Source organism: Colobus angolensis, unplaced genomic scaffold (genome assembly GCF_000951035.1).
Source record: "Colobus angolensis palliatus isolate OR3802 unplaced genomic scaffold, Cang.pa_1.0 Scaffold247, whole genome shotgun sequence".
Classification (NCBI taxonomy): Eukaryota; Metazoa; Chordata; class Mammalia; order Primates; family Cercopithecidae; genus Colobus; species Colobus angolensis.
In genome coordinates this window covers 3,612,425-3,634,884 of record NW_012115677.1, presented here as the reverse complement: position 1 = coordinate 3,634,884, position 22,460 = coordinate 3,612,425, and the positions used below count along the sequence as shown (strand labels likewise).

Sequence of the window (22,460 nt, the reverse complement as noted above, 5' to 3'; positions counted from 1 at the left end):
GAGCCCAGGTCATACCACTGCTGCCTGGCAACAGAGCAAGACTCCGTCTCAAAAAAAAAAGAAAGAAAGAAAGAAAAAGAAAAAAAGAAAAGATGATCCATTATTGTTTCTTTTGGCTTTGGAGTCTGAGTTTCTTGTCACCCCATTTCTTTGTAGATCTGGGAGAAAGATGTTCATTTCTCTTCAATGGGAAATAAATTGAAAGCTGCCTCTTAGTCTCTTCCCCAGGTCTCCTGATTAGCAAGTTTTATATGTCTGTGATAAAAAGTTTCAGCGAACACACATGCACAACTATACACATACATACATACTCTCACACAGAGATCATGTATTCTAGTCCCTTCAATCACATGAGAAAACTGAGACAGAGAGAGATCATCAGTGACCCATCTATGAAGCTCTGGGAATCAGGACAAGATCTCACATCTCACAATTCCCATTCCATTGCTCATTCCATTCCACCACTCTGATAAATAATTCTTTCAAGCCCTCAGCATGAATGACAACAGCTGCCTGCTGCAACAACCTTTTCTATTAAAAAAAAAAAAAAAACTACCTCAAATTGAATGGATTCAAGCCATCCAAGCTTCCTCCTTCAGAGCCTCCACCATTTGATAAATACGATGAGGTTCACAGAGGGGTATCTGGCTGGGGCTGGGTGATCAAGGTGAGTTTTTCTGCCTATCTTTGTTTCTCTCTTAACTGCCTCATACTAAGACTTATTTGTGCTCACTTCCAGTGGCAGAATAAGTGTCATCATTGCTAATCCATGTGATCTCTTCACTCCCAAACTGGGCTCAGTTATCATATTTTCTACTACCCACGCACACAGCATAGCTGTAGAAGGTAGGTTGAAAGGCTCACATAAATAAGCACTTAGTTAATTAAAACTAACATCTCTAGGAACAAAGATAATCATATCAAATCAATACATTCAAAACACTAAAACTCATCTAACAGGTGTCTTTAATAATCAATCTCACAGGTCAATAAGAGCTATAAATTCACAATCTACTACTGCCTCATAATCTAAAACTTGTGTTGTTTTAATTCTTATGTTTAATGTTAACAGTTGCTTACTTACTGGCTCTACAGGGAAAGAGATATGGATCCATAAAATACAATCAATTTAACTAAATAATTTGGTAGTTGCAAGTATGAGTAGAGAATGCTAAAGGGACGAATGAAATAAAGGACTGGTTAGTGTGATACAAATACCGAATGAAAGCAAACTTCTTGGATTATTTCTCCCTCTTTCAGATGAGGTGACCTAGGGGAAATATGCTGGCTAAGAATGTTTCATATCTTCCCACTGAGAGTAAACTCTTGGAAAAATAATTTCGTATCACCACTCAGGTCCCCTTTTCTTCCCTTCACCCTCACCTCAAGAAACTAGAACACTTCATGAATCGCTCATTAGTTGGCCAAAAATACTTCAAAAAGCATTAAACATCAAGAGTATATAACAAGAAACAGAATTTCTCATCTCTTGGGAGTATCACACTTTCTTAGGGAGGAATAATATCAGCCACAAACGAGGATCAGAACACTGGATTCAGATTTAAAAAGTAAATATAACTAGTTTAAAAAAAAGTAGATACAATGGACACGGAAAAAAGGAGCCACATGGTATATGGGTTGACAAAGAAAGGTTTAACTTTAAATCAGAAATCTGACTTAAAACATGAGGTATGGTTACCTCCCCCCAACCAACAATATACTCCATTCTTGGGTATTCACGTTTGTAGGAAATATAGACTCAAGATAAAAATTGCTGCATGCCCCATTTCAGTCACAGATCTAAAGGCAGTGAATTGGGGATAAAAGTCCCTCGACTTAAGAACTTAGGTTAAAATGCTACTAACAGTAAAAGCATGTTAAACTACCTCCTGCCAGAAGATGGAATAACAGCAACCATGTCTCTCTGAGTTTAAGAACCAGTCAGCTCACAGCTTTCTAGAACCTAGCTTGCATAGAAGAGGAGCTTCTGTGGAGAATCAGCTTGAGGAATTTATAGCGCTTTGGTTCTACCACTAGCTAGGTGACCATGGGAAAGTTCCTTAAGTTAGAGATGTAGTTTCTTACTAGTAAAATAGAAATTATTTTATCTATGTCATAGGATTACTGTAAGGATTAGATGAGATAATTTATAGAAAGTACTTAATACCATCCTTTTTGTTGAGGGGTGGTTTGTTGTTATTTTCTATAAAGACAATCCAGGTTCTCACCTCTATCGTGGGAGAAGATATGGCTAATATTTTAAGGTTTTCTTGTTTGACTTTGTTTTAATCAAAGAATTACCAAGATAAAGATCAAAGTTATTTGTTGTAAAACCGAGTTATTGTAGACCTACAAGCTATTCAGTGGATTATACAAATATGAGCATAAAGTATTAAAGATATGTGTCTTTCTGTATTTTCATGTGGCAAAACTTTCTATGTGCTCCTTTTTAGAAAGGGTATGTCTGTCAGTTATAAACTGCTGCTCCAAATTATATGATAATTTAGATCAAGGTCATTACCAACTTAGTTGACCAAACCTGAAAAATATTGTTCTCATGTCAGAGACCTTGAAGAAAGAATGCTGTAATGGGATTAAAATGCCTTGCAAAGAATTACAACATGAATAGCTCAAGAAATCTTAATTTATAAAAGGTCACAGAGTTACAAAAAACATCTCTCATTTCAGCTAATTAAATGAAATTTTAGTTAAACGGCACCTTGAAATATTGGTATTGCAGCTGCAAGTGCATTTAAATAGCATTTACGCAGATATAATTAGCACAATTAAACATGGGTAGAAGTGGAAACACTATTCTTAATTATATTGATATAATCAGTTTTATTAATGCTTTATAGCAACAAAAGTGACATCTGACAGTAACACACAATTCATGATTGAACCTAATATTAAGCATTTTAGCATATTAAGGAATCTAAAGCTAGGTAATTGGAAAAAGAAAGAAGTCAAATGCTGAGTTCTTACCTGTGACAATGCCATAGTTGGGAGGTTCAAGAATTACTCCATAAAACTGGATGATGTTTCTGTGACTGAGGACACTGAGTATTTCTGCCTGTATGAAAAATAAAATGCAAAGTTGCATAAAATTTCACATTTATAATAGTAGAATAAAACAGGCTTCCTATTCATTTTTTTTTTTTTTTGAGCTAGGGTCTTGCTCTGTTGCCCAGGCTAGAGTGCAGTGGTGTGATCTTGGCTCACTGCAGCCTTGGCCTCCTGGGCTCATGTAATTCTCCTGCCTCAGTCTCCCAAGTAGCTGGGACTACAGGCACATACCACTACACTCAGCTAATTACATTTATTTTTTTTTTTTTAGAGATGGGGTCTATGTTGTCCAGGCTGATCTTGAACTCTTGGGCTCAAGCAATCCTCTCACCTTGGCCTGCCAAAGTGCTGGGATTACAGGTGTGAGCTACCACACCCGGTCTTAGTTTTCTTTTACGTACATTTACAAAGATATATATGTGCCCAACCAGTATGTGATTCTGCTAAAGTTGTCTTTCTTGAAAGTTTAAACATTTCTACTGAAGCTTTCTGAAAATTTAAAAAGAAAATGGGGTTGAAGAAGCGATAAAAGAGGTGTTTACTCCAAGCCCACCTGACTGATAATGGAGGAGAATGACTGAAGAGATACCCCATTTATTTACAGTGAAGGTCCTCTTCCTAATAGTCAAATATATATATTTTGCAAAATGTCTGTTCTGAGAGGCTACAGCCAGACTGAACTTCTGTTGGTTAGATGAGTCAAAATTAAGGTAGGGATTTTTAAATGTTAATAGAATCGATTCAGGTAATACCCACTTATTTATCTAATCATTTATTCAAAATATATTATTGTTCTCCTTCTGTATGCAAGGTACTATAAATATATAAAGGTAGATTTTTGACCTTCAGTGGTGATTTGATAGGAGGCCATATTTATACATTTTGAAACATGTTAAATACTATAAAGTGGTACTGAAGAATGACATGGTAAAAATAAGTTGTATTTATTAAACTTAATTTTTAAAACAAAGAAACCAGATACTATAGTGTATATCTGCTAATGTCAATAGAAAGATGATCACTACATAAATCATATATTCATCAACATTTTATGACTTTTGTGGAGATAAAATATGGCTAATCAAGAATTATAAATATAATGAAGTATAAAATCACATAAGTTAAATATAGAAAAGATTTAGTATTTTTCAATGAAAGGCATATTATTGGCAATAAATAGACAGGAGATTTGTAAGTCCCCACCCCAGAAAGAGGATCATCAAGAAGAATGTCAGCAGTTAATGAAAATGGAGACACTTTGGTCAGAAAGGGACTCCCCTTTGGGAATGTGTACACTATGAGTAGTGTTATTTGCTGTGAATTTTTTTCGTAGGATAAGAGTCGGGGTTTCATTAAAAACAGCCGTGAAACTGGTTTTGAAGATGGTGTAACTAGGTGGAAAACAGAAGTTTGAGGGTTGGCATAGAGTCAATATGAAATTGAGATAAAGAATATCACTGATTGTGAGAGACACTTATCAAGCTTGATTTGACAGTGTTTTCTTTTAGTAATACGTGTGTGGAAGGGGGCTATCACTGCTTAATCAAACAATTCCTTAACACTTATTGAGCGGCTAGTGTGTATAGAGGGGTCTGTGTTCATCAAGCAACCTTCTTCTCATAGTTTAGTTTCTCAAGTAGGAAGAAGATATATTATTTGTGCAACGCAACTATTCATCCACATGGCAACACTACTTCTTAATAAGAAATAATAAATAAGGTTTATTGTAAAAATAGAATGTATGTGCAGTTTGGAAATCACAAAGCCCCATCTTTAAGTGGTAGACCAACTGTTTGTGAATAAAGCATTAGAGTTCAATGTGAGTAAAGCAATAGAGTTAATGTTTGAACCAGTATTTGTCAAACTGAGGCAGTGTTATCCTTCGGAATATTCTTTGGGGCACCTGAATTTTGTCGTCATTAAACATTTTTGTATCAATAAAGAATAAATACAAGAATATTCTGAATCCTTGGATGACCACTTCACAATGCAGCATGATGGGATTTTCAGTGTTCCAGCTAGTTTCCATGTTTATATCTAAGATATTGCCAAGTGATATCTTGAAGAGATAGGATTGATCATTTCAGGTTCCAGTAAGCATGTCTAACAGCTGTTAGGCTGGCAAATGCTAATGTCAAAATAACAATCATTATCCCATATCCCCTTGTTGTGCTCATATTTTTTGCAAAAAAATTTGCAGTATAATTTCCAAGTAAATAATATTTTCATGAAATAAGATTTTAGGTTCTTATATAGTAAACTAAGAATCTGATTTAACATCATAAAAACAACATGTTCCTTTAGAGTGCTGTACTGATTTAATGGAAATGGGCCAACAGTAAACAGAGGCAGACTAAATAAGTAAGTGATATGTTTGTAATAAATGAAGGTCAAATGACATCATGATGTTAGCAATTCAAATAAGCTCCAATAAAAACAAGTGTTAAGTTAACCAAATTATTAAAACCTGTGTTGTTGCAATCATCCTCTGACAGCAAGCAGATATACTCTCTGGATTTTGCCTTTATAGGCACCTGCTCGCAAGAGTTCATGAAAAAAACTGTTGCAATAAATGTGTAGTAAATAATTTCTCACTGAATTCCTGTTTTTCCTTTGTTTTCCAGATTTATATTCTGGGATAATCTAGCAAATGAGCTGCCCGTCAAATAATGGATTAGTGGTTTAAAAATGCATTCACTGTTAAAAAGAAAACATGATAATGAGGAAAGCTAAAATAATGGCCCATCATACAAAAGTATATCTTTTTACACTATTAAAACCAACATAAGCCATTTATTTTCAGTAAACATAACTGGATAACAATTGTTAATTTAAGCTGTATTGATTTTATTTTTGTTTAATTGAAAAATTGATTTTGAATTTACCTATATATGAGAGTTATAAGACGTTATTAATTCTTTGTTTTATGTTTATGTTTATTTAAGTTACACAGGAATAATTTCAGTCAACATGTGAAATCTGGAAGACTAAACTGTTCTATATAACAGAACTACACATTTCTCAGTGTGCAAAATGCTATTCTAAGGAGTCAAACAGATACTCGAAAAGCAGCATTATTCACAATAAACAAAAGGTAAAAACAACCAAAGTGTTTATCAACTGATAAATAAAATGTGGGGTTGTATATAAACACAATGAAACACTATTTCAGCTGTAAACACGAATTAAGTTTGGATATGCGCTGCAACATGAATGGTCCTTGAAAATATCGTGCTAAGTAAAATACACCAGGCACAAAAGGGCAGAAACTGTATGATTCTACTTATATGAACTATCTTGAATGGACACATTCAGCAATAAAGAAAGCAGATTAGAGGTTGTGACCAGGGGCTGATGGGAGGAGAGAATGAGGGGTTATTGCTTAATGGGTACAGTGTTTCTGTTTGGGGTGATGAAAATTTTTGTAAACAGTGGTGATGGTGCACAACACTGTGACTACAATAAATGCCACTGGCCAGGCACAGGGGCTCATGCCTGTAATCCCAGCATTTGGGGAGGCTGAGGCAGGAGAAGAGAAGCACTTGAACTCAGGGGTTTGAGATCAGTTTGGGCAACATAGTGAGACCTTGTCTCTACTAAAAATAAAAAATTAGCCGGGTGTGGTGGCACATGCCTGTGGTCCTAGCTACTCAGGAGGCTGAGGCAGTAGGATGGCTTCAGCCCAGGAGGTCAAAGCTGCAGTGAGCTTTGACTGCGCCACTGTAATCCAGCCTGGGCAACAGAGCAAGACCCTGTCTAAATAAACAAATAGATGCCACTGAATTATACACTTAAATAGGTTAAAATGGCAAATTTTATGCTATGTATATTTTACCACAATAAAAAAGTTTTAAAAATGGTATTCTAAACTTTTGCAGAAATGAATGATCAGAGTCTACATATTCAATATTCACCTTAAAGTTGTACAAACTATGGTCTAAATATTCTTAAGATAAATATGTAATTTTCCAAACTAGGACTTGGAGGATCTAAGAAAAGACTGGGACAGACTGCAACAATATATATTTATATTTAGACAGAGTCTCACTCTGTTGCCCAAGCTGGAGTGCAGTGGCACAATCTCCGCTCACTGCAACATCTGCATCCCAGGTTCAAGCGATTCTCCTGCCTCAGCCTCCTGAGTACCTGGAATTACAGGCACGCACCACCATGCCCAGCTAATTTTTGTCCTTTTTTTTTTAGTAGACACAGGGTTTCACCATGTTGGCCAGGCTGGTCTCAAACTCCTGACCTCAAATGATCCACCTGCCTCGGCCTCCCAAAGTGCCAATTTTAACTGAGGCTCTAAGATTCTCTATAAAATAAAGGGCCCCAATCTGACACATAAACGGAGGAATCAAGGTCTATTCATAAAAATGTCTAATAGTCATGTCCTTATTAGGGTACCAAAATGTCTCTACAGATTATTGTTTGCCTGCTCTTACTGTTTCCAGCTGGGGCCAGTTCCTTTCTCCCTTCCTCTTTCCTTTATTGGAAAAATTACAGAAGTTTTAGTTTGTTAATTAACCTGGGAGGTCGTGAGTATTTTGTTGTTAGTTTTATCAGCATTTCTATAAGTTTACAGGGGAAAACGAGCCATTAGCTCAGTTTGCCATGTTTCTAGACATCGACTAACACACAGGTTCCAAACGACTGATTCAGAGATATTAAAAGAAGTTAAATATCATAGTTTTAATTATCTTCTTTAAAGTATTTCGAACAGTTTAAAAATATCTCCATCTTCAGAAGGACTCTTTTCCTTCGATTCAAAACTTTTTTTCAACCTAATCCCAAATTTTATTTTGTTTATTTAATTTTGGAGAGCTGCCATAGACTCCTTAAAGATTCTGTGTCTTTAAAGCTTGTTTTGCAAACATTGACAAATGGGACTAATTAAACTGAAGAGCTTGTGCACAGCAAAAGAAACTATCAACAGAGTAAACAGACAGTCTACAGAATGGGAGAAAATATTTGCAAACTATGCATCTCACAATCACACAGGTCTAATGTCCAGAATCTATAAGGAACTTAAAAAAGTTTATAAGCAAAAAACCACCCCGTTAAAAAGTAGGCAAAGGACATGCACACTTTTCAAAAGAAGACATACATGCAGCCAACAAGCATATGGAAAAATGCCCAACATCTCTAATCATTAGAGAAATGCAAATCAAAACCACAATGAGATACCATCTCACACCAGTTAGAATGGCTATTACTAAAAAATCCCAGCACTTTGGGAGGCCGAGGTGGGCAGATCATGAGGGCAGGAGTTCGAGACCAGCCTGGACAACATGGTGAAAGCCTGTCTCTACTAAAAATACAAAAATTAGCTGGACATGGTGGTAGGCACCTGTAATTCCAGCTACTCCAGAGGCTGAGGCTTAAACCCGGGAGACGGAGGTTGCAATGAGCTGAGATTGCGCCACTGCACTCCAGCTTTGCGACAGAGCTAGACTCTGCCTCAGAAAAAAAAAAAAAAAAAAGTCAAGAAATAACAGGTGCTGGTAAAGCTGTACAGAAAAGGGAATGCTAATACACTGCTGGTGGGAATGCAAATTAGTTTAGCAATTATGAAAGGCAGTTTGGCGATTTCTCAAAGAACTTAAAACAGAACTACCATTCAATCTAGCAATTCCATTACTTACATTCCATTACTGGGTAATGGAATACAATGGGGAAACCCAAGGGAATATAAATCATTCTACCATAAAGACACATGTTTGTCACAGCACTATTCATAATAGCAAAGACACGGAATCAACCTAAATGCCCATGAAAGGAAGACTGGATAAAGAAAATGTGGTACATATATACCATGGAATACTATGCAGCCATAAAAAAGAACAATATCATGTCCTTTGCAGAAACATGGATAGAGCTAGGAATACTATGCAGCCATAAAAAAGAACAAGACTGTGTCCTTTGCAGTGACATGGATGGAGCTAGGAATACTACGCAGTCATAAAAAAGAACAAGATCATGTCCTTTGCAGAAACATGGATGGAGCTGGAGGCCATTATCCTAAGTAAGCAAAGGCAGGAAACAGAAAACCAAATAAATACAACATGTTCTCACTTAAGAGTAGGAGCTAAACACTGAGTACACATGGACACAAAGTAGGAAACAACAGACACAGGGGTCTACTTGAAGGTGGAGGGTGGGAGGAGGGTGAGGATTGAAAAACTACCTATAGGCTACTAAGCTTATTACCTAGGTGATAAAATAATCTGTACACCAGTCCGCCCGTGACAGACAATTTACCCATGTAACACACCTGCATGTGTAACCCTAAACCTAAAAGTTAAAAAACTTGTTTTATACCTTTTGTATTTCATTAATATACTCTATATGTATTTATTTGATAAATATTGTAAAAATAAAACTCAGTTCACTTTTTGTGAAAGAAAGCAAAGATACCAACAACAACTTGTTGATGGGTATAGAATGAAAGCAATCGTTTATGAAGCCCCACATCATAAGGCTGGCAGGCTCTATTTACATCTTATACTCAGAACAGGCTTTTCTCTCTGATTGTCAACAGCTACTTCCCTCCATCTAGCAGCAGGATTGTGTGCCAGTGGAGTCCATGCTTCTGTGTGTGATGTGGCACTGACACAAGGTATACACTTCTTTTGCCCACGAATGTCAACTACTCATTCAAGTCCTCTAGTAGTGGGTGTGTGGTATTTAAGCACATAACTCCACAGACCCTGATCTCCAGGTCCTCATCATTTTTTTTTTTTTTTTTTTTTGGAGATGGAGTTTCATTCTTGTTGCCCAGGCTGGAGTGCAACGGCACGATCTCGGCTCACTGCAACCTCCGCCTCCTGGGTTCAAGCAATTCTCCTAGCTCAGCCTCCTGAGTAGCTGGGATTACAGATGCCCACCACCAAGCCTGGCTAATTTTTGTATTTTTAGTGGAGACGGTGTTTTGCCATGTTGGTCAGGCTGGTCTCAAACTCCTGACCTCAGGTGAGCTGCCTGCCTCAGCCTCTCAAAGCTCTGGGATTACAGGTGTGAGCCACCATGCCTGGCCGGTCCTCACCAATTGTAAGAGTTTATCATTTTATCAGAGTGTGGTAGTAAGAGAAAGAAAAGTAGTTCATCTAATCACTCAGCTGAAGCCATCTCCTCACTGCACTCTACATCCAAGGTCCAAGGCTCTCCCCAAAAACTGTATCTCCAAAATACCAATATGATCCAGAGTCACTATATTTCCCCAAAGTTCAAGAATATAGGAGATGATCCTACATTTTTTAAAAATAAAAATTATGTGTATAGAAAAAAGGCAAGGAAGAAAGAAAGCATTATTGTGGTCATCTATTTCTAAGTGGCAGAAAGAATAGGGATCATAATTTTTTTTCTATTTCCCAAATTCTTTACAATAAGTCTATGTAATTTTTATAATGAGAAAAAGCAGTACAGGCATGTTATATGTAATACATATAAGAACACATGAATATGAAATTTAAAATATTTATTTGCATGGAAAGATTCTCCCTAGGATTGGGTCAGGAAGAAGTGAAGCTCTTTCCTTAACCTTCCCAGGACTATGGTAGGCATATAAAGACTTGTTTAGTTAACCACTGACCTGTGATTTTCTCCTGATACGGCTCTGGAACAAACTAGGGTTCACTCGGGTTACTCTTACAGAAGGCCACAGGTTCTGAGAGGCCATGAGACCAAAGATGTGGATACTGGAAATCGCGTGGGCTCTAGATGGACTTCAACCTACTCGGTATGCATGTGGTTCAGCATTTTATTACATAATGCTCCTCTCCCTTCTCATGTCTGCTCCTATGGTCTGCTACCCTTTAGAAGAGTCTTTGCTACTTTGCTCCTCTTGTAAAATGTCTAGTATAATACCACATGAGTGAGAAAAGTCAGATACCTTATATATGGGAAGCACTCAGTAACATTTAAAGGATGAATGAACAGTATTTGATGATACTGATATTCAGTGTGTTTAAATAATTATGGAGAGCCTATGTCAGCAAATGTTAACCCTGAACCGTACAGTAAGAAGAGTAAAATGCCGGAAGGTATGGATTTGCTTCAGTATTCATTCTGTTCTTTTACATGTTTAAGGGTTACTTAGGGTACATTTCATAAGAATAACAGTCAATCAATTATATAATTGCAGTAGGAAGCACAGTTGAGAGTTATGTTCACTAGTTCATTGTGGATTTAAACTTCAAGAATGAGGATTTGGACAGCTGCACTTTGCCTCTTTGTAGGCTCTGTTGTCCAAGACAATTACATGAGCACGATTTCTTGAGAATCCTTTGCTGCTTTGCATTCTTCAAGCATGCCCTTGCCTTTGCATTGTATTTTTACTTTGCCTTGTAGGATTTAAGATTAAGCAAGGATGAAAAGCTTGCTTAACATTAAACCCTCTATTTCCAATTTTCTACCCAATACATTTTGCCATGTATTTCCAAAATCACCTCTACAGATGAGCCAGCCTTTTGCCAAGTCCACATTCCATACCCATTATTCAGCCTGAAAGCTATGGTAGGCACTCCTTTGCTGTGTGCTGACAGATGGACCCCTGGTTCTCAGTAGTGAGGCCACATTGCACACAAGCTCCATTCCTAGGCCAGGGCCAGTATCATAAATATCCACAGCAAATGAACCAGGGTCCCCTCAGTGAAGCATACCTCTTATCTTTATCACTACCGAGTACAGAACTATGCAGCAGAAGGTGAACGCAAGGAGAAATTACTGATTTAGAAACTCCTAAAACAGTATTTACAAATCTATAAGGTCAAAACAGCTAGCTATTTCAGGAAAGATGTAGGGAGAACTTCTCTTGCCTGCTAATAATTTCAGGTTTCGATTATAAAGAAAACAAAGGAAAGTTTTCAATCTCAGTTACCAAAAGTATAAAAGTTTCAGGATCCCAGGATCTTGATGGAGTCAAAAACAAAACAAAACAAAATGCTGCTTAATTCAGTGCATGTTTACCCCAACAGTATCATAACCAGGGGCTTTTTTTTAATAAAAAGAAAAAACTTCATTCTTACATGTATGACAAGATGGAAAACCAGCCTTTCTACATCCAAAACTGCTGTGCTACAAGAACAACTTTAAAAGTAGGCTTGGGGGATTTTCAATCCTGTATATAATCACCAGAGAGTCATATACAGGTCATGCCCTTCGAGTCAGTTTGGGCTTAACAAGACCCATTCAGTCACAGTCACATAAAAAGCAGCAACCTTCACAATTCCACAGGTTCTTTTTCAAATGATGCTCTTTAGGTATTCAGGGCAATAAAGAGGGATAAATGGACTGAATTCAGATCCATAATAGAATACCTATATTCTGAATGATGTTTGACATCATGAAGACTTTTCTTTGGAAGAGAAACAGTTAAGAATGCTATGAAAAAAAAATACACCAGTCATTTCCCCACTCTTCTTAAACAACTGAGATGGAGTCATGGGGGATATTTATTACAAACATCACCAGTGCTGGGAAGTCTCCTATTGCTCAATGGTTTTCCTGGTGTGATGCAGCCGACTCACTGCGTGCAGCCACTTGGGAGGAGCCTGGGCTTCCCTCCAGGGATCTAGAGCTGCTCTCTAGTTAAGTACATACCCAACTAAGGGCAGACTCACCTGGCAGGATAGGAGGGTGGCAAAAACTGAATGAAACAGAGTGAAGATTTAAGAACAGGGATTCAAGAGCTATTTCCAAATCACAAAAAGGCAAAGAGATTTCACATTCTTTGTGCTCACACCAGAATGTCACTGATAACATGAAAAAAGTAAGGTCAGGTGTGGTAGCTCACCCCTGTAGTCCCAGCATTTGGGAGGCCAAGGCAGGCAGATAACTTGAGCTCAAGAGTTTGAGACCAGTCTGGGCAACAGAGTGAGACCCTATCTCTACAAAAAAATGCAGAAATTAGCCAGGCGCAGTGGCATGCGCCTGTAGTCCCAGCTACTCAGGAGACTGAGGTGGGAGGATCACTTGCACCTAGGAGGTCAAGGCTGCAGTGAGCTGAGACCGTGCCACTGCACTCCAGCCTGGGCAACAAAGGTCCAGTCTCAATTAAAATAAAAAAAAGAAAGAAAGAAAGAAAAAGTAAAATACATTGAAACAACTTGTACTCAGTTTGGGTGACAAAAGCACAAACAAGAATTCAGTCGGCTTTCCATCAAACAACTTATGTAACTTGGTCAAAGCAATTACATGGAAATTATCCAGAAAGAAAATCCCCAAATGAGGCTTCAAATTGGAACTAATGAAGGATTAGGCATCTAAGGAATTGAACAGCAATATAACTTAATCAAATATTGGACTAGGTGGGTAAAAATTTAATTCTGTTCCAAAATGGATGGCCCTAAAGCGACCTGGTCACTCTGGGCCTTTTTTCCTTCCTACAAAATGACTTGGTTGCACAAAATTATCATTCAGATCCCTTCATGCTTTCCATTTCTATCCATCTTTGTGAAAAAATCAATGTATTATTAACACCACACAGAATAGGTGCTCAATAAATATGTGACAAATAGATTGGAGGTAATTAACCATGTTGTATTAGGACATCCTCTGTTGTCACGCAGGCTTCGTTATAATGTCAGCTCTGCCACTTATCAGTGAGGTGACTTTGAGCAAGTAATTTAACCTGAGACTCAGTTTTCTCATCTGTGAAAGGCAGACAGTAATCCTACTCCAGTGCCCAGCAAATGCCAGGTTGCTCCACCAATGCTAAGTCCTTTCTCTGACATCTTTCCCCTTCCTTTATAATCAATGATCATTCAGAGGCAAGTCAAGCTTATACATAAATTTCCTATGTCTTCCGTCAATGGATTCCATTTACATATTTTGCTTGTTTTAATTAGCCTCATGTATTTATTATATTCGACTGTCCTTGTTTACTTATGTTTTTACCTAAAAACATATATTTTAGGTAAAATATACAGCACTTTGACAGTTTCAAAGTATTTATCTTACCTGACTCTCACAAATGAGATATTACATTGTATTTAAGTGTTGAGAAAATTGGGTCTTTGATTTGATTTTCTCAAGCTTACTTGCCTAGTAAATGTCAGTAATAAAGTCTGATGCCAGGTCGCCTAACTCTGCCTCTTTTTGTATATTTTCTTCCCCCTTTCTCCCTTTAAAAAAAGTCCAGTAAAATCATCGGTCTTTCTAAACATTTTTTATTAAAACTTTCCCCTGCTCAAAAGAGATTTCAACTTGAAGACCCCTCTATAATACTAGCTAACGTGTATTCAGTACCTACTATGAGCTAGGCCAAAAACTTCATGTAGATTGAACCCTTAAATTCTCACAGCAAACCATGAGTTAGGGCTTACTATTAATCACCCTTTCACAGGGGAAGAAACCTAAGTAAGGAGAAACTTTAAAACTTGCCCAAGGGTATAAGGAATGGCAAAGCCAGGTTTTTAATACAGGTAGTATGATCTCAAAGCCCTGCTTATAATCAGTAAACCATACCACTCCACTTCACAAACCCAATTTGAATACAGAATAAAATGAACAAAGCAAAATTAATGGGTCTAGAAAATTCCAAAGCTCTCTTTACTTACAGAAGCGTGAGAAACAACTCATCAGCTTCTCTTAGGGCCTCAGCTGTTGTCCCCACTATAAGGTTTCCAAGCCTTCCTGACACTCAACTGTGCAGGATCAGGTCAAGAACCAGCATCAACCAAATTTACAGCTAATAAAACCAGTTAATTGCACAGCAGGAGGCACTCTCTCTCTCTATGCAAAAATTACACGGTTAGAAATTTTGAGCGACTCTCACAATCTGATTAGATAAGTGCTTTATACTCTCCAGTGAAACAGAGTTTGATTATTTACATCCCATAAGAGAAATGTTTGCCACATTTATTATGGAAATCTACAAAATCATTTAAAAGAATTTAGCAAATTTAATTTTAAAATAGTCTGAAAGTCCTTTAACATCTTTTAGACTCCCATTAGACCGTGTCTTGAACACTTGGATTCTTCAGCTACATTAATGATTTTACTATTTTGGGGTTCTGTCTGCATAAACTATAACTAAAGGCATATGTGTGATAGCTGGCAGACATTTTTAGTTTTATTAATTGCAAAAAAAAGAAAAAGGTACCAAACCCTAACTAATATATAGTAAAGATAATCTGGAATGATAGAATATTAAGAATGGAAGGGATTTGAAGTCTTCCAGTCTTTTCCTTTCTAGTCCTAACTACAATCCTACTTTAAGGCAGCTCCACTCTTAAAGGCAAAAGATCACTTCTCCCCTAATGGCTTGATGAACAGATCACCTCCATTTGAATGAACTATCTCATACTTAATAACCATCACTCCAGCCATCATCTTTCCTTTCACTAACAAAGGAGTCAAAAGGGACACCCAAATTTTCAACTGCACAGGGGTTGGTGCCCCTAACCCCTGCATTGTTCAAGGGTTGACTGTATTTTTATTTATTTATTTATTTATTTATTTATTTATTTATTTATTTATTTATTTATTTATTTATTTATTTTTGGAGACAGAGTCTTGCTGTCACCCAGGCTGGAGTGCAGTGGCCGGATCTCAGCTCACTGCAAGCTCCGCCTCCCGGGTTCACGCCATTCTCCTGCCTCAGCCTCCCGAGTAGCTGGGACTACAGGCGCCGGCCACCACGCCTGGCTAGTTTTTGTATCTTTTAGTAGAGACGGGGTTTCACCGTGTTAGCCAGGATGGTCTCGATCTCCTGACCTCGTGATCCGCCCGTCTAGGCCTCCCAAAATGCTGGGATTACAGGCTTCAGCCACCGCGCCCGGCGACTGTATTTTTATAGTATATCTCAAATTGTAGTCTTTAAAAGAAGATTCCAGGGGTTCACAGATTCATAGATCTTTGATGGCCCACGAAATAAAAACTCAAAGAAACACTGGCCTAATCGAAGGGTTACCTCTTGGTTTCCCATCTGTACATACAAATACTATTTCCTTGACTTTGTCTACTCCAGGAACTTTCACCAGCATTCTACTTTAGCTCCTTATGACCATCTCTTAGGTATTGGTACCAACAGTGGCCTGTTAGGAACTAGGTGGCACAGCAGGAGGTGAGCAGCTGGCAAGCAAGCACTGCCGCCTGAGCTCCGCCTCCTGTCAGATCAGAGGCAGCATGAAATTCTCAGAGGAGCACAAACTCTATTGTAAACTGCACATGCAAGCGATCTAGGTTGCACGGTCTTTATGAGAAACTAATGCCTGATGATCTGAGGTGAAACAGTTTTATCCTGAAACCATCCCCCACCACCTGCCCCATCTGTGGAAAAATTGTCTTCCACAAAACCAGTCCCTGATGCCAAAAAGGTTGAGGACTGCTGTCTTAGACCCTTTCATTACCCAGCCACCTCATTTAGAAACTCTTCTCTGACCTCGATCTCTTATGCTTACTCCCATGAAACCAGCTCTTCGGTTGACCAGGTTGAGGCTTCTAGTCCCTCAATTCCTTTCTAATAAATGGGGTTCTACTAAAAGAAACAGAGATCCAAAATAACAGTACTTTAAACAAGATAGTTTTACAACAAATCAGTCTTGAAATAACAAAATGTCTCAAAATACAAAGGCTGCAAGAATCCCAATATGGCAGCTCAACAATTTATTATTCCACCATCCTTAGCACTGGTGTACATCCTCGAGGTTGTGTGGTAGGCCTAGTGTAACCCCTGAAGTTGCAAACCGTTAAATTTACATTCCAGGCAGCAAGGAGAAAAGTACAACAGGGTGTCCTCTTAGGTCAGCTTCTTTTAGAGAGCTTTCTCAGCAATCTCATCCAGAAAGTTCTGCCTATATCTCATAAATGAGTTATATTTTCAGGAAGGGCTGGGAAATGTCGTTTTAAGCTGGGTATAGTGGCACATCTAACAATACAGAAATCCTAAGGAAGACCAGGAGAATATTATTGGGTAGGCAGCTAATAATTAATGCCATATCTATCAAGCTATCAGAGATCAAGGTTCCGTTTAATGGAAGAGTCATTAAGGTAACACAAAACATTTTGCACTCCTTGGTCAAATATTCCCAAAACATTCTTGCCAAAATGCTAAAGTTCCAGTCCTCATCCTACCAATCTCTAAGCATGGAAAAAAAATCCACTAATTACCTTTCTATGCCCCTCAGTACTTTCAGGTAAGCTTTTCTGACAGATCTGTACTGAGATAATTAACACGGTGTAGTTATAATCTGTACATGTACTGAAAGCTAAAGGATGAAAGCAATAATTTTGAGTCTCTCCAGTTAGTTTCCTCTTTCATTCTCCATTCAACATTCACCCAACAAATATTTATGAAGTATATATGATGTGCCAGGCACTATTTTTTGGCACTAAGGACAGTGGTGAATGAGATAGCAACACCTTTGTCCTCATGGAGCCTACTATCTAGTTGGAGAAGACAGACAATAATGATGTCAAGAAATACACAAGATAATTTTCATGAGTAAGCTACATCACACCTGACCTCTTCTCATGTCTTCTAGTACTCTTGTTTTCATCCTCAATAGATTACTATGAATACTCTCACATTAGGGAAATAGGTAGAACGTCCCTCAGCACTCCTACCTTACACCTACGCCTTTCTCTCTGTCTCAGAGAAAAATGTACCCCTTCTCTTCCCCAGATTTTACTCTGACAGGTCTTCTTCATACCTCCCCGTCTTCTCTCAGGACATCGCTCTCCATCAACATTCTTTCTGAAATCTCCCATCTCTTTCTAGTTCCATCCTCTAGGCCTAAGAAAATGCTTTTCATCTCCCCAAAAAAACAACTTTTATTGACCCCTGCTTTTCAAACTACTTTCCTGAACACCAAAACTTCTTGAAATAATACTTTACACCAAGTTCCATTTCTTTACTTTCTATTGGCACCCTAATCCTGTTATACTTGGTTGGATTTTTATATTATTGCTAAAGTTTCCCTAAGTAACTTGGAATTCTGATCTTTTCTTTCAAATATCCTATATAGGTTATAGTTTGAGTTTTAAAATTAAATGTAACCATGCCTCTCTTTAACATTCTCATATTGTCCTTAGTATCTACATTATTTTATATACTGATATGAATTAAAACAAGGATGGCAGAGTACATCCAGAGTGCTGGAAGTCAAATAAAAAGAAATAAACTCCTACTCTCAAGGGCTTGTCCACCATCACGGGAAAAATAAAAGTACATATTAACAAGATGCCACATAACCATCAGAAATACAAAACATGTGAAGGATCTGTATAAATATTAGGGAAGTTGGGAGATAATGGACAGTATCAATTAGACCATGAAGAATGGATTAGGCTGGGTGCTGTGGCTCACACCTGTAATCCCAGAACTTTTGGAGGCCGAGGCAGACAGATCACCTGAGGTCAGGAGTTAGAGACCAGCCTGGCCAACATGGTGAAACCCTCTCTCTACTAAAAATACAAAAATTAGCCAGGCATGGTGGTGCACGCCTATAGTCCAAGGTACTCGGGAGGCTGAGGCAGGAGAATTGCTTGAATCTGAGAGGCGGAGGTTGCAGTGAGCGGAGATCACACCACTGCACTTCAGCCTGGGCAATAGAAAAAGACTCCCTCTCAAAAAAAAGAGAATGGATTCTATTTAGGTTCACAGCTGGGACAGGCTGCATGCCTGAGAAGCAGCAGCACTTTAGTTTGGCTGGAATGTTGTGTAGCGATAGGGTAACAGGCAGGTAATGGAATTGCTAATACATAGCAGTGTGACTGCTAACTTATGCCAAGCTGATTTTTATGTCAAATTTCAGTGAGAGTGACTCCTAAAAAGCAAGAAAACAGTCGACTCTCTGTATCTGTGGGTTCCATATCTGTGGATTCAACCGACCACAGATCTAAAATACTAGAAAAAATTTAAAAATAACAATACAACAACAAAAAATAATACAAGTAAAAATATGTGATAAGAATTATTTACAGAGCATTTACATTGTAATAGGTATTATGAGTAATCTAGAGATGATTTATACAGGAGGATAAATGTAGGTTATGTGCAAATAGCACATAATTTTATACAAAGGACTTAGGCATCCACAGATTTTGGTATCTATATGAAGTCCTAGGACAAATCTTCTGCAGATACCGTGAAATGACTAATTCTCAGGTTTACTTCAAAGAAATCTTCCAGGATCAGAAAGGCCTACAGAGGTAAAAGAATCACTACTTTCCCATAAGTTAGAACTTAAAGGTCATCTGCTCCAATTGTCTAATGAAGTAACCCTCTTAGTAATATTCTAAGAAACAGGCATCCTACTGACTGAACACTTCCAGAGACAGATGAACACCAGGGAAACAGTGATGCATTGTTGGAAATTTGGAAATGATCAACCTAAAGCGGTGTCAGCAGAGATATGTCAAGTCATCCTAAACTGAAAGACGCTTCCAGGCCAGGAGGATGGAGAATAACTTGATAGAAAGTTTCAACGTATTTAATAAAATTGTATGAGTATTCAGAGGTAGTCACAGACGGTCAGTTACAAAGATTTAGAGAAAAGTTAAAGAGATGATAAGCCCTAACGGGGGAGGGGTGAAAATGGGCGGTGTAACAACTTCTCCAGTAAGGCGGGCCTCCTGTTGAAGGGTAGGTAAATCGATTATCAGCTGAGTGTGGTATCAGAACATATTCAAATCCTATTACCAATGCTCTTGCTCTGAATTCACATTCATAAAGCAATCTTTTATAAGTTTGTTTCCCATACACCTTACTTAAAAATAGAAAATTTAGAGATTAGTAAGATGGTTTAATTAGTCTCAATCAAATTATGTGTGATTTAGCATCCTTGAGAGTCCATTCAACTCTGAACTCTTAAGATTAAATTTCCAAATGCATAAATCAGAAGCCACTTCAAGAGGGACCTATTTGGGCAGCTACCAGCATTCCCTAGAGTGTGCCTTCACTATATTCTTGGGAGCCTCAGGTCTCCTACAGTAGAAAACTATTTTTCAAGATAGCCTATTCTACTTCTACTATGTCAAATTACTAGAGTTGACCTATGGAACTTGTGGTGCGAGTCTTGATCTTGCTTGCTGTATCTGTTTCAGCTCCGATTTTTATCTCCTGATTTCTAAATAGCATCTCACTCCAAATTCTGATTTTTCTCTTTGCTTGAAGATTCAGCGGGGTGTCCTTAATCTGACTGCCACTCTACTTAACACCTTACTATCTTTGAGCAGAAAGATTTTGTTCAAAGGACCCCTTTAAGAGCATTTGATAAGTGGTACTTAACGCTGTAACTGGTCCATTCTTCCATGCCTGTTGAATGAAGCAGTGTTTGTGTAACAGATACCATTTATTTCATGCAACAAAGCTTAGGACCTAAGGGAGATAAGAGACAACAAGCTTCAATCTGTATTTTGAGTTCTCTAGGTAGAACTCTTCCCATGTAACAGCCTGTAATCATCACTAAAAGTTCCAGACAAAATAACTCAAGATTTTATGCATAATACTGCTTACCAACTACACACGACCTTCAAGAGACAAGAATCGCTCGTCATGTAAACAAATATAAACCTGGTGATGACTGATGCAATATACCAATCTACATCAGAGCAACATTCTGGCAGCCTGAGACATTTATTAACAAAATACACAGAAGGCCACTGCTGAATTAAGCTGAGATATCATGGTCCAAAAGTGAGCCCAGAGATGAAGAAAATAAATTAGAACATCAACATGTTTTCCAGGAGATAAAAAATCATGGGCTATGAAGCATGAGAGTATAGACCCTGTTTAGAGCCTATAGAAAGTATGTAAAATTTGAAACAGATGAGGCAGACCACATAGTTTATTATAATTCTTTTGCAATGAATGAATGCAATAACTATGGAGTTTCAGAAGTTGTGAGTACATTCTGACTCATACATTACAATAGCTAACACCTATGGAGCACTTCCTGTGTATCAACACTGGCTCATCACTTTACATTAACTCATTTAGTCCATAGGAGGTATACCACTATTATTCCGGTTCGTCACTAAGAAAGTAAGGAATAGAGAGGTTAAGTAACTTGGTCAGATAGCTGAGAAGCAGTGAAGCCAAAATTCAAACTAGGCAATCTGGCTGCAAAGCCTATGAATTCAATCATGACATATGAATATAAATTCTCAGAATCACATAGATGTACATGCCTGCACATTTCTATAATATTACACATAAATAGACAAGTTCACCTATCACTAGACATATTTCTAGGCCTTTGTATACAGTAAATGTTCTAACATATTTAGTAATAGTTGATTTGAGTATGGAAGCAACTCTAAGATCATAATCAAGACACCTATATCCTAGGCTTGCTTCTGATACAGAATGGCTGTGTGACTTGAGGCGTCAGCTTATCTACTGATAAAATGTCAAAATGTGGAAGTAAAAGGGACAGATGGAATGATCTAGTCTCTTCAAGTCTAACATTCTGACTTAAATCTAATTTAACTGGTATAGGGTGGGGCTCAGGCATGGGTGCTTCTTAGAAGCCTTCCAGCTTCCAAGGTGAGTCTAATATGTAGCCAGGATTTAGGCCTACAGCCTAGAGAGTAGTTCTGTGGCAAGCGAAACTGTAGTCTAGTTGCCTTGGAGTCTGAAAACCCTGGAGCTAAATTTCAGCTCTATCATGTATGAGCTGTGTGGTCCTCCAAGTCTCTCAACTAAGTGTGTTCTTTATGTGTAAAACAAAACCAGTATCCACTTAACACAGTTACAAGGACCAAACTCTCATGTAAACTACATGCTAGGCACATGGTTTTCCTCAATAAATGTTAGCTGCTAGAAATTGTACCTACATTAAAACAATATTTTTGGCTAGGTGTGGTGGCTCACGCCTGTAATCCCAGCACTTTGGGAGGCCAAGGCGGGCGGATCACAAGGTCAGGAGTTCAAGACCAGCCTGACCAACATGGTGAAATCCCGTCTCTGCTAAAAATACGAAAATTAGCCAGGTGTGGTGGTATGTGCCTGTAATCCCAGCTACCCAGGAGGCTGAAGCAGGAGAATTACTTGAACCCGGGAGGCAGAGGTTGCAGTGAGCCAAGATCACCCATTGCACTCCAGCCTGGGTAACAGAGCAAGACTTTGTCTCAAAGAAAAAAAAAATTTCTTAAGGGTATGCAGAACTGAACTCGGATACACAGAACATCAGTCAGAACACTCAGTTGCTGGAAAACAGATCCACAGACTGGCAGCAATAGCACTCTCTATTTTATGAGAGGCCAAAACGACTCTGTGTAGGACACTGACCACAAACCAAAGAGAATCTAGAGAATAGAGCATTGGAAAAGTGTTAGAACACATGTCATCCTGCATAGTCACGTCAGGCCACAACTGGTGGAAGAATCTAAATTCAAAGACCAAAATATACTGAGATGACCACAAGTTGTTAGTAAGCCTTGTTCTG

The 22,460-nt window shown here is 38.1% G+C and overlaps 1 protein-coding gene across 2 annotated transcripts in view; it reads right to left on the bottom strand.

Moving 5' to 3' along the window:
• LOC105514544 (mitogen-activated protein kinase kinase kinase MLT) overlaps positions 1-22,460 on the bottom strand; it is a 193,630-nt gene that overhangs the window by 91,828 nt on the left and 79,342 nt on the right. For both annotated transcript variants that reach the window (XM_011945967.1, XM_011945966.1), the window contains exon 3: positions 2,986-3,073. In XM_011945967.1, the coding sequence (XP_011801357.1) occupies positions 2,986-3,073 (88 nt within the window). The remainder of the gene's footprint in view (positions 1-2,985; positions 3,074-22,460) is intronic.